At 40.7% G+C, this 21,026-nt stretch overlaps 1 protein-coding gene across 1 annotated transcript; it reads right to left on the reverse strand.

Moving 5' to 3' along the window:
- Window positions 1-146: 146 nt before the first annotated feature.
- pigt (phosphatidylinositol glycan anchor biosynthesis, class T) lies at window positions 147-20,253 on the reverse strand. Its single transcript, XM_061976315.1, has 12 exons — window positions 19,833-20,253; window positions 9,452-9,629; window positions 9,234-9,361; window positions 9,014-9,114; window positions 8,748-8,922; window positions 6,480-6,577; window positions 6,249-6,405; window positions 3,809-4,009; window positions 1,740-1,905; window positions 1,576-1,659; window positions 1,238-1,488; window positions 147-1,131 (listed from the first exon to the last, which is right to left on the reverse strand). Exons 1-11 carry the CDS (start codon window positions 20,236-20,238, stop codon window positions 1,239-1,241), a joined length of 1,944 nt encoding a protein of 647 aa, XP_061832299.1. The 5' UTR covers window positions 20,239-20,253; the 3' UTR covers window positions 147-1,131; window position 1,238.
- Window positions 20,254-21,026: the final 773 nt, after the last annotated feature.

Below are 21,026 nucleotides of genomic sequence, written 5' to 3' on the forward strand. Positions count from 1 at the left end.
TTGAGAAGCTTGGCTTTGGATACAGAGACCTCAGTGTTTGTCTGCTCCATTGAAAGTTTGTTTGTACAGTAGAGCATGAATGAGGGCACTGAGTGGGAAGGGCTTTAGTTCGAACACGGATGAACTTTAGATGTTCTTCCCCTCAGTTATTAGAACAAGGTATTTTGTTTATTATAAAACCAATTTGCATATAAAGTGGGCAGAAATGCATGACATACAGTAATGTTTTTGGTACAGGATAACAAAGTAACAACTCATTTGTGTGGTGACAGTTCTAACACACCTCCCTTTTGTTTACTTTAGATATGGAATCAATCTTGACACTGCACTGAACATACAAGTGAGGAAAAATAGAACCAGTCAAACACTAACAAACAAGATGCACTGTATGCTTGGATCCAGAGCAGTAATAAGATAAAGTAGTATAAACATTACACATGATTACAAGTTGCCCACAAGTTAAAAAGGGGTGGTGAAAAAAACTAGCAAATAAAATCATGTTTGTTGACCTTAACAGTTCACTTCATTAGTTACACCTGCATGATCCAAACCTAGCGTTGTATCAGTATTGATGCCTTTACAAAAAATGTAATGCTGCAATTTGAGTGACACTTCCATGAAGGTATTAATTTCTTAACGCAATAAATACAATTCTGCAGGTGTACCTCATGAAGTGCAAGTATAAAATGTGTATAAATACTACCATAACATTTCTTTAACCTGGCAGGCCGCAGGCAGTCTAGCACCCTCTTTTGGTCTTCCCGTACCATGAATTCATTCCGTCGCCTTCATTCCCAGTGAAAACAAATGGGAGACTTTGACAAACACAAGATTCCTGCTGTCATTAATAATTAAGGCCTTAGTACAAATGCATTCACAAACAGTGCAAACAGAACATTTGATCATCTGGAGTATGTTCATAACTACCAATAAATACACGCTGATGAGACAAACGAAAACAACTGACAAAAAAAGCGCAGATCGTTCACTAGTGCCATGTTTGTAAACACTCACGTGTCCTCTCTCTGGTCTATAAGACCTCGAAGACAATTTGCTCACACACTTCTTCACCTGCAGAGTGTCTTTCATCCAAATGTAAATCTGCATTTGCATGCCATTGATTTATCAATCCTGCATGATCCAAACATAAAAGAAAAAAACTTTGACTCAGTTCTTCCCTGAATGTGGCATATTCACCAGTGGATTTGACTGAAGGAACAGTAGAGCGATGTCACACCTCAAAGCGGCGGCACTCCCCTCATCTTACGGATGACATTGGCGATCCGTTTAGCCAGTCCTGGCCTGGGCTCTTCTATCTGAAAAGTACGTGTGAGAAGGTTGTAGAGGGATCCATAGCCCACTGCCACTACTGTGCAGGTCAGGCAGATGACGTTGTAAGGCATGCTGAAGTCAGGAGTAGGCAAGTTGACCAGCAGAGGTTCTGTGTAGATACGTACAAAGTAGCCTAACTCCTCTTTGCTGGGGAAACTGAAGAGAGACAGCAACACATATGATACTGAAAATAGAAGACAGCACTTTTATCCCAAAGGGTTTTCAAAACTACAAGTTACTTACAAACTGCTGAAAAGGGGGCGCTCCTGAGTGGCATTCTGATCCGTGGCAACAATGCTTGGAACAAGAGAACTGACGACTGATGACCTATAAGAAATAATTTTGTCAGATTTAAGAACAATCGTCCTTAGAATTAAGTCCCAACGCGAAAACAAAACGTGACGAACCCGACATAGAAGCCATGATTGGCATCCGGGGTGTACTCGGTCCACTTGAGCAGAGCTCTCTCAAACTGCACAGTGACTTCAGTGACAGAGTTGGGAGGAAGCTGGACCAGCATCTCCAGCAGATGAGGTCTCACTCGGTCCTTGGATGGCTCGTAGTGGGTATAACCTGGAAGAAGAGGAGTCAAGTAAAGCATCATTGCAGTAGTGATGCCACATTAATTAGCCTTTTAAACAAAATAATATACAATATGACATTATTGTGTTAAATAATATTGTTTAAGAATAACCTACAATAGAGAAAAGTCAAAAAAAGTGTAGGTGCAGTGCTACACATTCACACTGGCCGTTAAGTGATTTGAGGATGGACAGGATAGATGCAAAAGTTTACTCCAAGTATAACACTGCTAAAATATATTTACATTATTAACTCCATGATATTATTTGTGCTGTCAAGCAACTAAACAAAATGAATGACTAATTAATTAGAATCTGTAATGAATTCATCTCTTTTTTAATGTCACTTAAAACATGCTGAGAAAAGTCCTCAACTGGAGGTATTTCATTTAAACTTATTACGTTACTATGAAGATAGACATTTAAGAATTTTTTTTTAGCTTTTTAAAGTCATTTGTTGTTTTTAACATACTTAACAGGGCTGTTGTACTAAAATAAAACATCAAGTCAATATAAAGTGTCGAATACATTGAAAAACATAAAACTTTTTGTATTGAATGTTGAACCCGTTACCTTTCATTTGCTTCAGATAATATAAAATAAAACATGCCTATCAATCACTGTACTGGCATGTTACCAATAATGGTTTAAAAGAACAGATTTAACAAATATTTATATGTCACAATTACATGTTAAGCTTTATAAAACAGGATCGGAGGAAATGTTGGCTTTCCTGAATGTCTCCTACACGTACATTATATTATGTAACATCTCATTTTTCAAACCTTATTAAGCGACAGACACACGAGCATGCGCCTTATTAAACACACTGCCGATTAAAACATTTTCCTCCATGCAAGTGTGCTATAATTTTAAATATAATGTACACATCATTGTACGTGTAATATATCGCTATATTGATTCATTGATGTGTTCCTTAATGTGGTTCAAAACACAAGTGACGCCATTTCTTCGTAGTTAATGTAATCAATAAATGAAAAAAAGCATCTACTCTACGCTAACAAGACACCATTCAAGCGTATACAAACCTTAAAAATACTCATGATACGTCTTTAACATTATTTAGAATACTTTACACTAATTCATCATATCCCCACTATTTAAAGCCACTAACATCAGTCTTGTGACAGAGTGACACCTCCTTTTCACCGTGGCTACGGTACATGTTATCTTTGTTGCTCTCAGTCAAGCACAAGAAGAGGGCGAGACTACTCGCAGGCATACAGAGACAAATTGGCGATAAGGTTAAAAAATGTACGCAATTCAAAAACACAGCATGCCAAATATGACATAATAATGATAGTTAGTTAATTGCAATTAACACAATCATTTGACACCCCTAATTATTTTCCTGCAAAAAAACATTGCTGAAGGTCTCCCTCTAGTGGGCAATAGAAGTACTTGTATGGAGACACAACAATGTAACCTTTCACACTGAAATTTAACAATGGTGTTTCCACCAAATAGTAAAAGTCCGCTCAGTTGAGCACGCAACAGATTGGAATAGTAAAGCCTACGATGTCGTATAAAAGTAGAAAAATATTCTATATTTGTCACGTGCAATATACAGCAAAGCTTATTCTCTGAATCTGGGTAAATGAAACGACTAAATGACTTGACTGGTAATTCCCAATTGAAAACATGAGGACAGTTTGAAGTTAATGCTTGTTGGAAACTGGCCTTTCCCTGAAAACCATCCTTTAATGCAGTTTTCACACAACCATTGGTTAAGCTTAGGAAATCTAATTTAGGAGATCCTAAAACTAAGTTATATTTTGCCACTAACATATTTATTTTACACAAGTTCTAACCTCTAATACATCACACTTGTGAGCACTATTTGAGCACAGATTCTCATTTTGCTCTTTACTTACTGGGGCTGTTAGTCTTGCCCTTGCTGGTAACGGTGAGGGTGTGGATGTAAAGACGAAGGTACCAGGGCACCGAGTCCAGCAGCAGCACAGGGAATGACCTGTATGGGTGGTTGTTGTATATCAGCGTGTGGATCTCTCCCGTCTGCAGTCCATAACCTGCCACATAACGCTCTGCATGGAGCAGGGGACGCAGCATTTGACCTGAAGATTGGGGGCAGGGGGGAACAGACTTTAGGTGTGTTGACAAAGAGTTTGTACATTCTGTACGACTTCCCCAAAACCTTTTTAACATTTTCATGACCAACATATTTTTTATTTTATCTTAATAGGACCACAAAACTAATTATCATGAGACTAATACAGCATTATTATGAACATGCTATTGTTGTTGTGGTGCTCATTGGGCTAAATCTGGAACCTCCGTTACTACATTTTGTGCCATCTTATGTGTGCTGGTATGATTATAATAGAAGTCCTTGAATCCTTCTCTAAGTAAAATTAGGTTTACATCTGAAACACATGGTGCCTCTGTAAAATAGATCAAATACAATAGACAGGTACACTAAAGATACATATTGTCATATTTCAGTTCCAACAAATTTAGTCTTAACTTCTACTTCATCCCATAGCCTCACATATAGATCCAATTAGTGGACAAATGGTGGTTTAGGATTTTGTCAAACAGCACTACATGTTGTTTGTTAGAACTCTAATGACAGTAGAGGAATTTTAAGGTGCAGAGCAACCCCAAAAGCACAGACATAGGCGCACTTGTTCTCACCGCAGGTACATTTTGCTGCAAACTGGCTGTCCAGGAACATGATGGCGAAAAGACGGCTTGCTCCTTGGATGACTTGAAGGAGTTGTAAGAATTCACGCATTTTAGTGCCCACAGTATCGCGGCTTTGAAGACTTCATTTTTTGCAGAAGCGTCCAAGGTTCTCTGCTTTGTTGCTATGGAAACTGTAGTAGTGTTGCTGGCTGTCCTCACACAATCAGATATAAACTTAACTTTGAATATTAAGCTGTTAGCAACTGTGGCTACAGTTTCATGCTTTTTGCCCTTCAAGTGCTGCCTTCTCCATCTTCGAAATGTCAAATGTTTTACAGCAGTTAGCATTTAGCACGTTTTGGGTCAGTGTCTTTTAACAACCACAATTCGTATTTATCCTTAAAAAGCCATGTATTATTAAAGCTGCTGCAATTTACTGGCATTTTTTCAGCACCGTTACTTTACTAGCAGAAGTAACTAGCTGGTGGGTGTGTATGCAGTTTGCAGGCGCTTGCACACAGTACACTTGAATATACCATCGAATTATTCCGACGGTCTATCGCAATTTACATTTCAATATGACGCGCCAATTTTGTTTGGATTAATGACATGTAAGATATGTTTTGATGACTTTTCCAAAAACGTCTGAAAAAATATTATTTTCTATAACTTTTCTAGGGCTTGGAAATTGCATTCTAAAAATCCATGACATTTCCAGGTTTTTCATGACCGTACGAACCCTGTCTGACAGTAAGAGTGAAACGAAAATGGCATCGAGTTGCGTATTTCCTCCTTCATGCATCCAGCTACTATTGTGACTAAGGATGTATTTAATTTGGATTTTACAAATACCAATATCGATATTCCTTATCGATACCGGTATTCATCTATGTGTAAATAAAGATGTTAAAAAATGCATTTTTATGACCATTTTTACTAGCACAAGAGGTTCTACACCACTAACATGATGCAGAATCTCACAGCAGGGAAGTCTTTACTACCACCTGCTTTTTAAGTCTTAAACAATTCAACTATGTTTGCAGTAAAAGGTGCAATTCAGTTATGGTGTCATAATTTTGTAATTACAATTACAGTGAGCTGGAAATATTTGTGTTTGGCATTTGTGTGCAGAGCACAGACCTTTTACGTTATACATCATATAAAAATATATAATATAAATCAATATAATCAATGACCCTGTTCACTGGGTGTAAATCTAAATAAGGTGTGTTTTGATGCTACGCAAACACTGCGCCATGTAGTGGGGTCAGACGGCGCTTAGAGACCTGTCAGCAGATGCCATCTTGCTTCACAGCAACTTAATGGATTATTATATTGTTTACATTTTTCACTTTTTTGAGTGGATTATTATTTGCCTGTGGCTTACTGGATCGTTAGGATGGTTGATGAAGCGGGGAAATATTGTTGTGTCACAAACATTTAGTGATGTTGCTTCCTTATTTGTGATTATTCCAAGCTGATTATCATATCCTATCCATGTCTTTTTTTAAGCGTAGCAGTGGCACCTGAAGTGAATGTGACAGCGTGTCATAATTGTGATGGCCAGCTGAATAAAAAAAAAATACAGATAGCTGTATTATTTGTCCAGAATCTTAATGGTTCTCTTGGCCTGACCCAATTAGGAACCGGTCCCTAATTGTGACTCACCCTCACTAGATATCCAGCGAATAAGCAAGTTGAGGGAGCGTGCTGAGCCAAAGGTGCTTTCTTGTGTCAGGTCATAGACAGAGAAGGTGCGTCTATCCCCCAACACCACCCCCTGGCTGAGCAGAGGAGTAGCTGGAGTCAGCTCAAACTGCTCTCCCTGCAAAATGACAAATTACCGGTACTCAAAAAAATGCGAGAATGGGATTTGGAAATGTAGTGTGCCAATCAAACCTCAGCGGTGTCGGACACGTCAACGTAAATTTTACTGGAGGAAGCCAGAGGACAAGCTTCTGTGAGGGTGCGGGCGAACATCTTAAAGAGAGACCATTCTGTGGGAGAGAGCATGTTAGCTTCCTTCTGCTGCTCATAGAAAAACCTTTAAGGGGGTCATATTATGATTTTTTTTCTACATTAAAACAATTCTTTGTGGTCTAAATCAGGTCGCCAACCACCGGTCCGTGACGCAATTGCTATCGGGCCGCACAGAAACATTAAATAATTTATAAACAACAGCATTTTCTCGGACTTAACTTTCACCTGTCCCACTAAACACACCAATAAGCTTGTTTATAGATAAACAATAAAACTTCTCATAGGAAGTCACCACTCTTTATATGTGTTATGACTTTTTGACATCAATCAATCAATCAATCTTTATTTATATAGCCCTAAATCACAAGTGTCTCAAAGGGCTGCACAAGCCACAACGACATCCTCGGTACAAAGCCCACAGACATGATACAATGCACATTAATGAACATATAAAATATAAATGTGATCAATTGTAGCCATCTGCAGTCCCCAGCAGGTTGATGGTAGAATATACCATTAAAGATCTAACTGCAAAGAAACAAGCCCAGGGCTTCCACTAATTCATCGTTATAGTGAGTTCTATTTTTCATGCATTTATTTTTGCTTTATTTATCTGCCACACGTGGAAAGCCGGTCCGTGAAAATAATCCTTACATTAAACTGGTCCGTGTTGCAAAAAAAGTTGGGGACCTCTGGTCTACATAACATCTAATGGTGGTTATTTGGTCAAAATGTTGCAAAGATTATGTTTTAAAGACCATCTTTTGTGGGCGGTGTTATTTACGTGCCTCCACTTCGACAGTGTCTTTATCCCGTCAGCCATGTTATAGTTTTTAGAGCTTCCATATGGAGTCCACTGACAGGTATAAGTTCAAACTATACACTACTTTGTATTAGAAATGGAAACAGCAGAAGATGCATGTAAATGTACGAGCCAGTCTACCCTACAACAAGAGGATAGAAAAAAAAGGAACTTCTTGACTACTGCGTCAAACTACAATGGCAGACTCACGCAAAGCACTTTGGGTAAATTTCTATCACATACTGTATGTAGATATCTGCTGACGTCACAACTCGGAAACATGTCCCACATTGGGAACATTTCAAACGCCTCGTTTGGAGGAAGTATGAAAGAAGGCAAGATTATTTTATAAATATCTGCACAATGCCTCCAAGGTTTGATTGAAATTTTCCGGTATTTACGCAAATCCCAAATACGCAAAAATAGGTCCATAGATATTGCAGCCTCTTGCAATAACAATATTAATCACAACAAATTATTGGGCATATAAATGAGAATAGCAACATTTCAAAGTGGGCCTCAAAGCTTCCTAATTTAACTGCTGACATTTGCGATAACATATTATGTAATATTTTCTCAAAACTATAATGCAGTTTCTAATTTACTGTCGTTAGATGGTTACTTTCTGTTGTAACATGGTTCTAGCTACACTTCCGTAAAAATTTAATAAACACTTACGGTATTCTTCTGTTATTTGAATACTTTACATTAGTTTTGGGCGATACTACAAATTTGGGTATTGATCCAATACCAAGTAGTTACAGGGGCAGTATTGGTCATAACAATGTTCATACTTAAAATTTTCAGGATCATTTATTTTAACAACTGTAATCTGACCGGACTGCAGATGTGGGGGATCCTGGGTGATCGGTGCAATGGATGCCGAGTGGATACGGTTAATAATGTGAGAGTCCAGTCCATTGATCTAATAATTGCTGTATCGACCATATACTGACACCATACTTAATATAATTTCTGTTGACATATGTTTCGAGCCACCCACACCTGTTTACATTCAAGAGCTCTAGCTTAGCGGTGAGCTATGCATTTTTTAAATCTTCCTATGATGTGCATGATTAGCTATTCCTTTTCTTCTAATCCTGTAGTGATAATGCTACTTTTAAAAAACGTTTTTATTTACCGTCATAGGAGCGATGACTAGTGATATAGAAGCAGCTTCGCACTGTAGGGAAACATTAGCCGCTAGAGTAGCTCGCTAGTGAGTACGCTACATTGCAATGATGAGGCCTTTGCTTGTCGCTGTCAAATTTGTACACAGCTAGAACTTTTCATCAATTGCATTATGAGAGTATTAAAAGCTCTATCGTCGGTCACATTTGTATCATGTGTCGTCTATGACGTGCAACCCTAGCTGGGACGCTTGCCTTGTTTGCCCTGTCCAGAGGTGTGGAGGTCAAAGACAACATTCAGGGTCTGTCTCAGCTCCCAGGACGTAGCTGTGCACTGCGTGTCCTGACACACCGGCCGGATGTGCACTGCCTCAGAATGAAAACTGCTGTGGAAGAGTTTCTGAGACGTCAACAGGACAGCAAGACCGGCCTATGGGAGCAAAGTGTCAACATCGGGAAACAGATGAGTGTTACAGCACAGGATGACGGTTGAGCAGTAGAATATGTTATTGAACAAACACCTTTGAGCCACATGGCAGAAGTTTCTTCCAGGGTGTCAAATTTTCGGTGCAAACAATCTCACGTGGAAGGGTGGCGTAGCGAAGAAAATGGTGGTCGGTCACTTTAACGGAAACAAAAGAACGTTAAATTAGCAGCCAACTAAAAAGATGTTTCCAATATCTGGTTTGCCATGGTACATTTAACAAAGGTAAACTTGAACTGGTGTGTTTTGTACTGTACCGTTGCCTATCCCAAGCGGTTTAAAGGAGGCGCTGGGCTGAACACTGTTGGTGGAGTCAATGAAGTTCAACGAGGCGCAAAAGATCCCTGACAAAACATTTGTCAGTTCAGTCCACGTGCCATCCACACTAAAACAATCCAGAAAACAACAGTATACATTTTTGTTTGGCCAAAAAAATGCCAAAGTAAACACAGCAAGTGAACATAATGGCACTTACTCTGTCACAGAGTCCTGGAACCAGACCCAGAGCTCAGCTCCAGGGGGAGACGGCACATAAGGCTGCCCCCACTGCATGGTCCTCCAGTACCCTTGTGTGAAGGAGATGTGGAGCTCACGCACTGAGAATTTGGAGATAACCTGGCCCAGAGATTTAGGGAAAAGCCGGTAGTGGGACACTGTGAAGAAAAAAATAACAAAAAAGTTTAGGAAAGACGTGACAGAATACTAACAATTTAGTAGGCTATGACTTGCAATTATACACAAGTTTGTGCCTGTCTGCAGCCAACATGAAAAAAACACTCTCCACCATTGACACCCGCAAGGCTGTAGGCCCAGACAACATTCTTGGTCTTGTGCTAAAGGACTTTTCAGAAGAGCACAACAATTTCTTCACTGACATCTTCAACATCTCTCTCGAACAGGCTGTTGTTCCTGCATGCTTCAAGGTTACCACCATCATACCTGTGCCAAATAAGTCCTCTCCATCCTGCTTCAATCACTATCGATCGCCCCGCCCTGTCACATTAACACCCATCTTCATGAAATGTTTTGAAAGGCTACGCCATATTAAGACCTTTCTTCTCACAAAGCTAGACCCCTTTTAGTTTGCATACTGAGCAAAACGCTCCACAAAGGATGGAATATGTTCTCTTCTCCACCCATGACACCAATAACTCTTATGTTAGAATGCTGTTCAAAGACTTCAGCTCAGCATTCAAAACCATCGTACCACAACAATTGATCATGAAACTGGAGGGACTGGACCTCAACACATTCCTCTGTAATTGGCTGATAGACTTTCTCAGTAAAAGAGGCCACAAGCAGTACAGGTCGGCAACAAGCACAGGGCCCTCAAGGATGTGTGCTCAGTCCCCTGCTCTTCCCCCCATGACTGCACAACAACCTTCAAGGCCTACTGAAATGAAATAGTTGTATTTAAACGGGGATAGCAGATCCATTCTATGTGTCATACTTGATCATTTCGCGATATTGCCATATTTTTGCTGAAAGGATTTAGTATAGAACAACGTCGATAAAGTTCGCAACTTTTGGTCGCTGATAAAAAAAAGCCTTGATTGTACCGAAAGTAGCGTGACGTCACAAGTTGAAATTCTCCTCACATTTCCCCATTGTTTACACCAGAAAAAAACACTCTCCACCATTGACACCCGCAAGGCTGTAGGCCCAGACAACATTCTTGGTCTTGTGCTAAAGGACTTTTCAGAAGAGCACAACAATTTCTTCACTGACATCTTCAACATCTCTCTCGAACAGGCTGTTGTTCCTGCATGCTTCAAGGTTACCACCATCATACCTGTGCCAAATAAGTCCTCTCCATCCTGCTTCAATCACTATCGATCGCCCCGCCCTGTCACATTAACACCCATCTTCATGAAATGTTTTGAAAGGCTACGCCATATTAAGACCTTTCTTCTCACAAAGCTAGACCCCTTTTAGTTTGCATACTGAGCAAAACGCTCCACAAAGGATGGAATATGTTCTCTTCTCCACCCATGACACCAATAACTCTTATGTTAGAATGCTGTTCAAAGACTTCAGCTCAGCATTCAAAACCATCGTACCACAACAATTGATCATGAAACTGGAGGGACTGGACCTCAACACATTCCTCTGTAATTGGCTGATAGACTTTCTCAGTAAAAGAGGCCACAAGCAGTACAGGTCGGCAACAAGCACAGGGCCCTCAAGGATGTGTGCTCAGTCCCCTGCTCTTCACCCCATGACTGCACAACAACCTTCAAGGCCTACTGAAATGAAATAGTTGTATTTAAACGGGGATAGCAGATCCATTCTATGTGTCATACTTGATCATTTCGCGATATTGCCATATTTTTGCTGAAAGGATTTAGTATAGAACAACGTCGATAAAGTTCGCAACTTTTGGTCGCTGATAAAAAAAAGCCTTGATTGTACCGAAAGTAGCGTGACGTCACAAGTTGAAATTCTCCTCACATTTCCCCATTGTTTACACCAGCAGCGAGAGCGATTGGGACAGAGAAAGCGACGATTACCCCATTAATTTGAGCCAGGATGAAAGATTGTGGATGAGGAACGTGAGAGTGAAGGATTAGACTGCAGCGCAGGACGCATCTTTTTTCGCTCTGACCGTAACTTAGGTACAAGGGCTCATTGGATTCCACACTCTCTTCTTTTTCTATTGTGGATCACGGATTTGTATTTTAAACCACCTCGGATACTATATCCTCTTGAAAATGAGAGTCGAGAACGCGAAATGGACATTCACAGTGACTTTTATCTCCACGACAATACATCGGTGAAGCACTTTAGCTACGGAGCTAACGTGATAGCATCGGGCTTAACTGCAGATAGAAACAAAATAAATAAACCCCTGACTGGAAGGATAGACAGAAAATCAACAATACTAGTAAACCATGGAGCTGTAACTACACGGTTAATTCTTTCCAGCCTGGCGAAGCTTAACAATGCTGTTGCTAACGACGCCATTGAATCTAACTTAGCTACGGACCTCGACAGAGCTATGATAAAAACATTAGCTCTCCACCTACGCCAACCCTCATCTGCTCATCAACACCGAAGCTCACCTGCGTTCCAGCGATCGACGGAGCGACGAAGGACTTCACTCGATCATCGATGCGGTCGGCGGCTAGCGTCGGATAGCGCGTCTGCTATCCAAGTCAAAGTCCTCCTGGTTGTGTTGCTGTAGCCAGACGCTAATACACCGATCGCATCTACAGCTTTCTTCTTTGCAGTCTCCATTGTTCATTAAACAAATTGCAAAAGATTCACCAACACAGATGTCCAGAATACTGTGGAATTTTGCGATGAAAACTGAGCTTTTTGTATTGGATATAATGGCGTACCAATACTTCCATTTCAGCCATCGACGTCACGCGCATACGTCATCATACCTAGACGTTTTCAACCGGAAGTTTCGCAGGAAATTTAAAATTGCACTTTATAAGTTAACCCGGCCGTATTGGCATGTGTTGCAATGTTAAGATTTCATCATTGATATATAAACTATCAGACTGCGTGGTCGGTAGTAGTGGGTTTCAGTAGGCCTTTCAGCAACAATCAAGATTATTAAATTTGCAGACGATACAACTGTAGTGGGTCTCATATCTAACAATGTTGAGGCAAACTACAGGATAGAGGTCAGGCATCTGACTATGTGGTGCAGAGACGACAATCTCCTAATAAAGGTGAGCAAGACCAAAAACAGTGTTGTGGACTTTCGAAAAGGCCACAAGCAAAACCACCGCTCACTATCAACGGCTCTGATGTGGAGAGAGAGAGAGCAGCACTACCTTTCTGGGTGTGCACATAAGTGAGCACCTCTCCTGGTAAAAAAAAAATACTGCATCACGGGCCAAGAAGAGACAGCAATGACTCTACTACATCCACAAGCTAAAGAAGGCGAGAACCAACCTCCCGTAATGTGCTCTTTCTGCAGGAGCACCATCAAGAGTATTTTGACCAGCTGCATCACTATGTGGTATGGGAACTGTACAGCCCACAACCGCAAGACCGTGCAAAGCATAGTGAACACAGCAGGAACAATCATTGGCATCCCACCCCTGCTGAACATCTACAACACCCGCCTCACCCGCAAAGCATTCAGCATTGTGAGTGATCCCAACCATTTATAACACAGTACCGAGACCGCTGAGCCAGCTTCACCAGACCAACGAATAGTTGTATCAGCTGTCAATAAGCTGAATGTCTCGTTTCTCTTCTTCCCCCAGGCCTTCTCCTCAGCTCTGGATGCTGAACTAGGCTTCAGCTGATATTCGATTAGTAAATTAACCAAACCATAAATGAAAACTAAGTCGGTAAGTTTTGTTGAGTAGATAACCGCCATGTGTACGCATATTTACGGGCTTTCAGAGATTTTACGCTTTCCATTGATTTTAGCAGCTGCGGAAAATTGTGCCATAGCGGGATGAAAAGACGGGGGTGAATCCTCCTGTCCTTCTTGAAAGGGGGAATTTTGCCTATTGTTCACAAATGTTATGAGAGACAAGAACACATGTCTTTTTTTTTTTAGGATTTTAAAGATGATAAAAACGTTCGATAGATGTAGCTAATGGGAGTCACTGTTGTAACCTTCAAAACCCTCCAGCAATGTTTTATACACACACTGCAAGTCTATATATAATGTAGTAACAGACACGTTAATGACAATATGTAATATGTTAATTATTTATCGTATTTCGATCATTTTAATCATTTCCGGGACTGATTTCTTCCACACTTTGATTTCTGTTTCTGTAGCAGCGCATGTCTGACTTCTACCAACAACTGTTTGTTCCTACTTCCGGAATCAAACACAAGCCTGTGTTCTAAATATGGCGGATTTGGTAACAGACAACAAAGTTGACTATTTTTGGACAAATGAGAATTCACAACCTTATACTTTTTTAAGCTAAATATACTGAGGATAAACTACTGCTTATAGACGCGAGCATGAAGAAGAGAGTAAGATGTTGGAGCAGACGGAAGCCGGGAGAGTGAGGTGAAAGCGACGACACTATAAATGTGCAACTTGGAGACAAGCTATTTCGACATAAATGGATTGCTTACCCAATCCATGCATCATGCGTGTTATTACATCTAAACTGCACACGCCCTCAGCTGTGTACCGACAAAACAGGACATGTGGCCTAATACTTTACAGATACCGTCATATGATTGTTTATGTTTTTCAGTCAGTACAGCTTATTGTCCTATCGCAGTGTAACAGGTGTACAAGAAAGTCCATCTCTATCCTCCTTCAAAACTGCACTAAAAGACCACCTCCAGGCAACTACAACCCTAGACTAACACCCTCCCCCCACCACATCCCACCTTCCTTGGATTGTAAATAATCAAATGTAAATAATTAAACATATATACTTGTTCTTATGCTTTCTGAGCTCACTATGTTCAGTGCTCGCTGTACATATCCTACGAAGTCAGACCTACACTGTTACAATGTCCACTTCTCAGATGATATAATCGTTGATGACTGAAGTGCTGATATCAACCAAACCTAACCCCCGCGCCCCAAACCCCTCCACGTCACCCACACCCCCTGGGAGGTGAGGGAAGCAGTGAGCAGCAGCGGTGGCGGAAATCATTTTGGTGTTCTAACCACCGATTCCAACCCTTGATGCTGAGTGCCAAGCAGGGAGGTAATGGGTCCCATTTTTATAGTCTTTGGTATGACTTGGCTGGGGTTTGAACTCACGTCTTACCAATCTCAGGGCGGACACTTGAATAGCTTATATATATATTTTGCAAAATCCAAGACCACGCACATTAGATGTTGTTGCTGCTGCTGCTGTTTTGAGATGCACATCTTGCTCGTCCTTGTGCATTTGTGGTTGCTTTGTTTTTTTTCTAAATGCACATGTTCTTTTAAAATGCATATTTTCTTTATTTGCCTGTAATTTTTGGATATCTCAGTGTTGGCGTTAACGGCATTTTTGTGTCTTTTCACCCTTTGAAATCAGACAGGACGCGAAATTCCAGAGGTCCAGGGCGCAGATTTTTTTTTTTTTTTTTTTTTTTTTACTGATTATCGCTTTCCGCCACTGTTTTGTTTTGTTTTGTTTATATTTGCCAGGTCAAATCATTAATTATTGGTCGACTTCAAAGTAATGCACTTTCCGGTAATATTTCTTACATTTTGATTCAACGAAAGTTTTATTGATCATAAATACTGCATTTCCGGTATTAGGACTTCCGGGTGTTATTGTTTTCGTCATGGCGAGCAATAATCCCAAGAAGCGAAGCTTCAAGGAAAAGGGGCTTCAGGAGCCACTTTATGAAGATGGAGAGATGTTTTGCACGCCATGTAAACGGGGCTAAGAAAAACAACACTTTTACGGCCAGGTGCACTGATTTTCAAAGATCCAGCCTCACCAGGCACCAAGAAACACCCTCCAATTTGGGTCCCTACAATTCCGCTCTTTGGTTGTTGGAATGACGAGGCTGTCGATTTGTTACAACTCTTTATTTATGTTTTCCACAAAGCCAAGCGGACATCCACCATGCTATTAACACTCCTGAACATGCTAGCGCTCCCTGTCCTAACTTGCCCACTCACTCCACATAATGCCATTCTTAAAGGGGAACACACAGCTTATGGCCATCATGAAGCCAGAGATGAAATTCTAGAGGCATTGAGTGCTACTGTATTAAATGACATTGAAACTAACTTGCAAAATTCTAAGTTTGTTGGCATTATTTGCCATGAAAGTGTAGATGTGGCGTTTTTTAAAGGACTGATGATCTACGTACAGGTGAGAATAATCAATTAAATTTGTCATAAGCATGTATGCCCTGCCCCTGGCACATGACTATCATAATTTCATGGGAAGCAATAATGTTTACACTTGTATACTGAAATAAACACACCTACAACAAATTAAATAAAAATATAGAAAAAAAAACCCGGCAGCGGTAAAGTTTAGATCCAAGAAGGAAAGAAGAAACTGAATGAATGTTTATAACTGAATACATTTACATATGCATAAAAATGTGTTTTCTTTTGTATTATTTTTTAATGAATTAAGTAGCGTTTATGACAACCTTTTTCCAAAACACAATAAAGAATGTGAGATATAACAGGATAATGCATACATTTATCATTTGTTTTCAAAACGGTTACAAAAAAGTGGGACCCCAAAAATGTACTGTGGGACCCCATTTTTATGACTTGATGGGGTCCCTCGGACCCCCTTTTGAAAATTGCTAGCGCCAACACTATCTGTATTTTTATTGTATTGTATCCTTTGTCAGAATCAGAAATACTTGTTTACTCCCCGGGGGAAATTAATATTTATATTTTTTTATTTATTATATTGAATTAATATTATGTATGTACCCCCCGCGACCCAAAGAGAGACAAGCGGTAGAAAATGGTTGGATGGAACGCCTCCTTAGGGAGGTGTTTAGGGCACGTCCGACCGGCAGGAGGCCACGGGGGAAGACCCAGGACTCCTTGGGAAGACTATGTCTCCTGGCTGGACTGGGAACGCCTCTGGATCCCCCGGGAAGAGCTGGACGAAGTGGCTGGGGAAAGGGAAGTCTGGGCTTCTCTGCTTAGGTTGCTGCCCCCTCGACCCAACCCCGGATAAGCGGAAGAAAATGGCTGGATGGATATAGCAAAACTATTTTACAGTTAGCTTATATCATGGTTGAGAGGAAGCGTTTTTTTCAATGTTCCTGTATGTCAAGCACATGTTGAACATTGACAATAAAAGATGACTTTGACTTGATAAGTTGTACCCAATGATCTTAATATTAGTATGTGAGTATGTTATATGTACTAGTACAAATATGCTAATGTACAATTTCAATATGATACATGTATATAGGACTGGGCAATATATTGAATATACTCGATATATCGCGAGTTTGTCTCTGTGCGATGTAGAAAATGACTATATCGTGAGTATTCGAGTATACGTATACATAAAACAAGTGCACATACGTCACATAATGTCGCGCGTGCAATGTCATACGGCCTCGCCGAGCAGAGAGGTAGCAGCATGGGTAAAGTTAGCAGTGGGAGGTGGTGCAAGCAGAGCCTTGCGAGTGGTAATACGAGAGCGAGAAGGTGCCAATCTGGTAACAAATGGAGGAAGAATAATTAATTCCCAAGAAAAACAGCACGGGGTCCATCGTCTGGTGGTGGTTTGGCTTCAAGCGGGAAGATGTCGAACACACAACCGTAATATGTCAAGTATGCGGCAAAACGTTGCTACACAAAGTAGCAGCACTACTAATTTGTAGCATAACTTCAAAAATCACCCGCTAGAGAATGAAGAGTGCTTGAAACTCTGCATGTCAACATCTCCGGCCGGTGCCACACCAACAAAATGCCCAAGCAACCTGCCCTGACCCCTGGTGTACACACTTTTGGAAATAGGGGCTAAAAGGTGCTGTCCACGCATGTGGCCACTAAACCTTTAGAGCAGATCTGGGCAAATTAAGGCCCGGGGGTCGCATGGGGCTTGTTGAGCTTTTCAATCTGGCCCGCCGGACATTCCCAAATAATTTTTTTAGATCTTTAAGATGAAAACTGTAGCTGCCATTATGATGTGCAGCGATGTTTTCAAATGACCGTAAGTCTTTCAATGGTTGGAATCTGCGCTTTTGCATGATATACTAGTTACTATGGTCATCTTAGTCACAGCAGCTCAGACGAGGCACCAAGCAGTGTGGGTGGGGAGTGTTTCCACAGAGTGTTTCCAGGGCGGCCAGCCTGAAATGCGGGTGTCAGGGACAGACGCGGAAGAAGATTTTTACAACAAAGTTGTAAAGCTGAGTGATATCAGATTGTAGGTGTGGTTTTTTTTTTACCCTTCACGTTCATTCTGTTTGTTGCATTTTTGTTGCCTTTTGCTAGATTGTAAAACATATCAATCGAGAGAGGGTGTGACGTTCATACGTTGTCAATATTCAGTGTTTTATCGTTCAAAGTTAATATTATAAATCCCACATTCTTTGATTTCATGTACATTCTGGGTGTCTCATTCAGTAAAAAATTTTTTTAATTCCATTCCGTTTTTTAAGGCGGTCTGTCACAATGTTTTAGCGTTCAATCAAACATTATTGTGAGGTTTTGTATAAGTGTTTCTAAAAATAGATATACCGGCCCCCAGACACCTTTTTTTCCTCTAAATTTGGCCCCCGAGTCAAAATAATTGCCCAGGCCTGCTTTAGATGTTTTAATAACTGTTTAATAAATACAATTTTGGTAAATTGACTTAGTTGTGATTTCCCTCTCTGCATGAAAGTTTAAAGGGGAACATTATCACCAGACCTATGTAAGCGTCAATATATACCTTGATGTTGCAGAAAAAAGACCATATATTTTTTTAACCGATTTCCGAACTCTAAATGGGTGAATTTTGGCGAATTAAACGCCTTTCTAATATTCGCTCTCGGAGCGATGACGTCACAATGTGACGTCGCATCAGGAAGCAATCCGCCATTTTCTCAAACACCGAGTCAAATCAGCTCTGTTATTTTCCGTTTTTTCGACTGTTTTCCGTACCTTGGAGACATCATGCCTCGTCGGTGTGTTGTCGGAGGGTGTAACAACACGAACAGGGACGGATTCAAGTTGCACCAGTGGCCCAAAGATGCGAAAGTGGCAAGAAATTGGACGTTTGTTCCGCACACTTTACCGACGAAAGCTATGCTACGACAGAGATGGCAAGAATGTGTGGATATCCTGCGACACTCAAAGCAGATGCATTTCCAACGATAAAGTCAAAGAAATCTGCCGCCAGACCCCCATTGAATCTGCCGTAGTGTGTGAGCAATTCAGGGACAAAGGACCTCGCTAGCACGGCAAGCAATGGCGGCAGTTTGTTCCCGCAGACGAGCGAGCTAAACCCCCTGGATGTCTTGGCTCACACCGTCCCGAAGATGATCAAGAGAAGAATATCGACCCTAGCTTCCCTGGCCTGCTGACATGAGGGTATGTCTACAGAATATATTAATTGATGAAAATTGGGCTGTCTGCACTCTCAAAGTGCATGTTGTTGCCAAATGTATTTCATCTGCTGTAAACCTAGTTCATAGTTGTTAGTTTCCTTTAATGCCAAACAAACACATACCAATCGTTGGTTAGAAGGCGATCGCCGAATTCTTCCTCGCTTTCTCCCGTGTCGCTGGCTGTCGTGTCGTTTTCGTCGGTTTCGCTTGCATACGGTTCAAACCGATATGGCTCAATAGCTTCAGTTTCTTCTTCAATTTCATTTTCGCTACCTGCCTCCACACTACAACCATCCGTTTCAATACATTCGTAATCTGTCGAATCGCTTAAGCCGCTGAAATCCGAGTCTGAATCCGAGCTAATGTCGCTATAGCTTGCTGTTCTTTCCGCCATGTTTGTTTGTGTTGACTTCACTATGTGACGTCACAGGAAAATGGACGGGTGGTTAAAATCAGGCACTTTGAAGCTTTTTTTTAGGGATATTGCGTGATGGGTAAAATTTTGAAAAAAACTTCGAAAAATATAATAAGCGACTGGGAACTGATTTTTAATGGTTTCAACAATTCTGAAATTGTGATAATGTTCCCCTTTAAAATGAGCATGTATTAATGCAGTATGAAGAAGAATGTTTTAATGTAGACACATAGAATCATCATACTGGTGTGATTATATGCATCAAGTGGTCATTCAAGGCTAAGGCAAAATATCGGGATATATATCGTGTATCGTTACATGGCCTAAAACTATCGAGATATTAATAAAAGGCCATATCGGCGAGCCCTACATGTATAATACATTCGGTGTTGCTGTTATAAGTATTTAAGAGGTGAGCAAACATGGATAGTCATGGCTGCAACATTATGGCTAACGGTTAGCTTGCCTTTATTTCCTTTCATGAAGTCCGTTTCCCATAGCGTACGGAACTGGAAGCTGGCGTAAATATCACCCGACTGCAGAGGTCTGAGAACCAGCTCCTCTTGAAAATCATCCTTCCGCAGGTGTCCGGCTCCGGGGAGCTCACTGACAGGGGCAGGAGGCTCTCGGTTGTCAGGAGCAGCATCTTCCTCAACGTCGGTCGCTTCCCAGGCCCCTCCTTCGGCCGTTTCTTGCGCTTTCCGTGGAGTTTCCGCCTCACTCGTGTGTCGACCGTGCTTCGAAGTCGAGTCCTGACTGTGCGCGACGACAAAGGTCGACAAAATAATCAGTATAAACAAAGAAACCGCGCCACCACGCCGGTGAGCTGCCATTTTTGTTTCTCTCCACTGCGCGGATAGGGACGACGGCATTCGACTTCCGCGTTTGACGTCACATGACGACTCGGCCAATGGGCTTGCTTGTGCATGCCATCACGTGATGACTTTGTTTTTCATTTTCATTTAACTTCATTTTTTTATTTATCTCCTTCATTGATGTGCGTCTTTGATCGATAGACAATTAAACCTCAGAAACTAAACACACATTTATTTACACACCAATGCCTGAGAAGGAGCAGGATGAAGAAAATTCGTATATTTTCCTGCCCCCTTCAACATAATACATAGTCTTATTCAATGGATAGCATACAAACCAAACAAATATATCCAAATATAATGAAAACCACACTTGCCGAATTTTCCGGGAGACTCCCAAAATTCAGCGCCTCTCCCGAAAACCTCCCGGCACAAATATTCTCCCGAAAATCTCCCGATTTTCAGCCGGAGCTGGAGGCCACGCCCCCTCCAGCTCCATGCGGACCTGAGTGAGGACAGCCTTTTTTCAGACGGGAGGGCAACTGGGTGACAAGAAATAAATCATCCAAACTAGAGATAAATTGTATTATTATGTTTATCTTACCTACAAATACATATATTTATTAATTTAAAAAAAACAAAAAACAAAATACATTTTTACTATATTTTGCTAAAAACATCAAAATTAATTGTATTTTTTCTGACTCCTTATTACATCCAGGCATTAGAATTATACATTAAAATAAACATATTTGAAATAATTAATTTTAAATTATCATAATAATTCATTTAAAATGACCATATTTAATCATTAAAATTTTAAAATAATTAAAATTGCTTGTTTA

This window comes from Nerophis lumbriciformis, linkage group LG01 (assembly GCF_033978685.3).
Source record: "Nerophis lumbriciformis linkage group LG01, RoL_Nlum_v2.1, whole genome shotgun sequence".
NCBI classification, from domain to species: Eukaryota; Metazoa; Chordata; class Actinopteri; order Syngnathiformes; family Syngnathidae; genus Nerophis; species Nerophis lumbriciformis.

Coding starts and splice junctions, on each gene's coding strand:
- pigt (XM_061976315.1), bottom strand. CDS start 20,238: ATGCCGTCGTCCCTATCCGCGCAGTGGAGAGAAACAAAAATGGCAGCT. Junction 9,630..19,832: donor CTTCATGAAAGGAAATAAAG/GCAAGCTAACCG, acceptor TTTTCTTCACAG/TGTCCCACTACCGGCTTTTC. Junction 9,362..9,451: donor TTCCAGGACTCTGTGACAGA/GTAAGTGCCATT, acceptor GGATTGTTTTAG/TGTGGATGGCACGTGGACTG.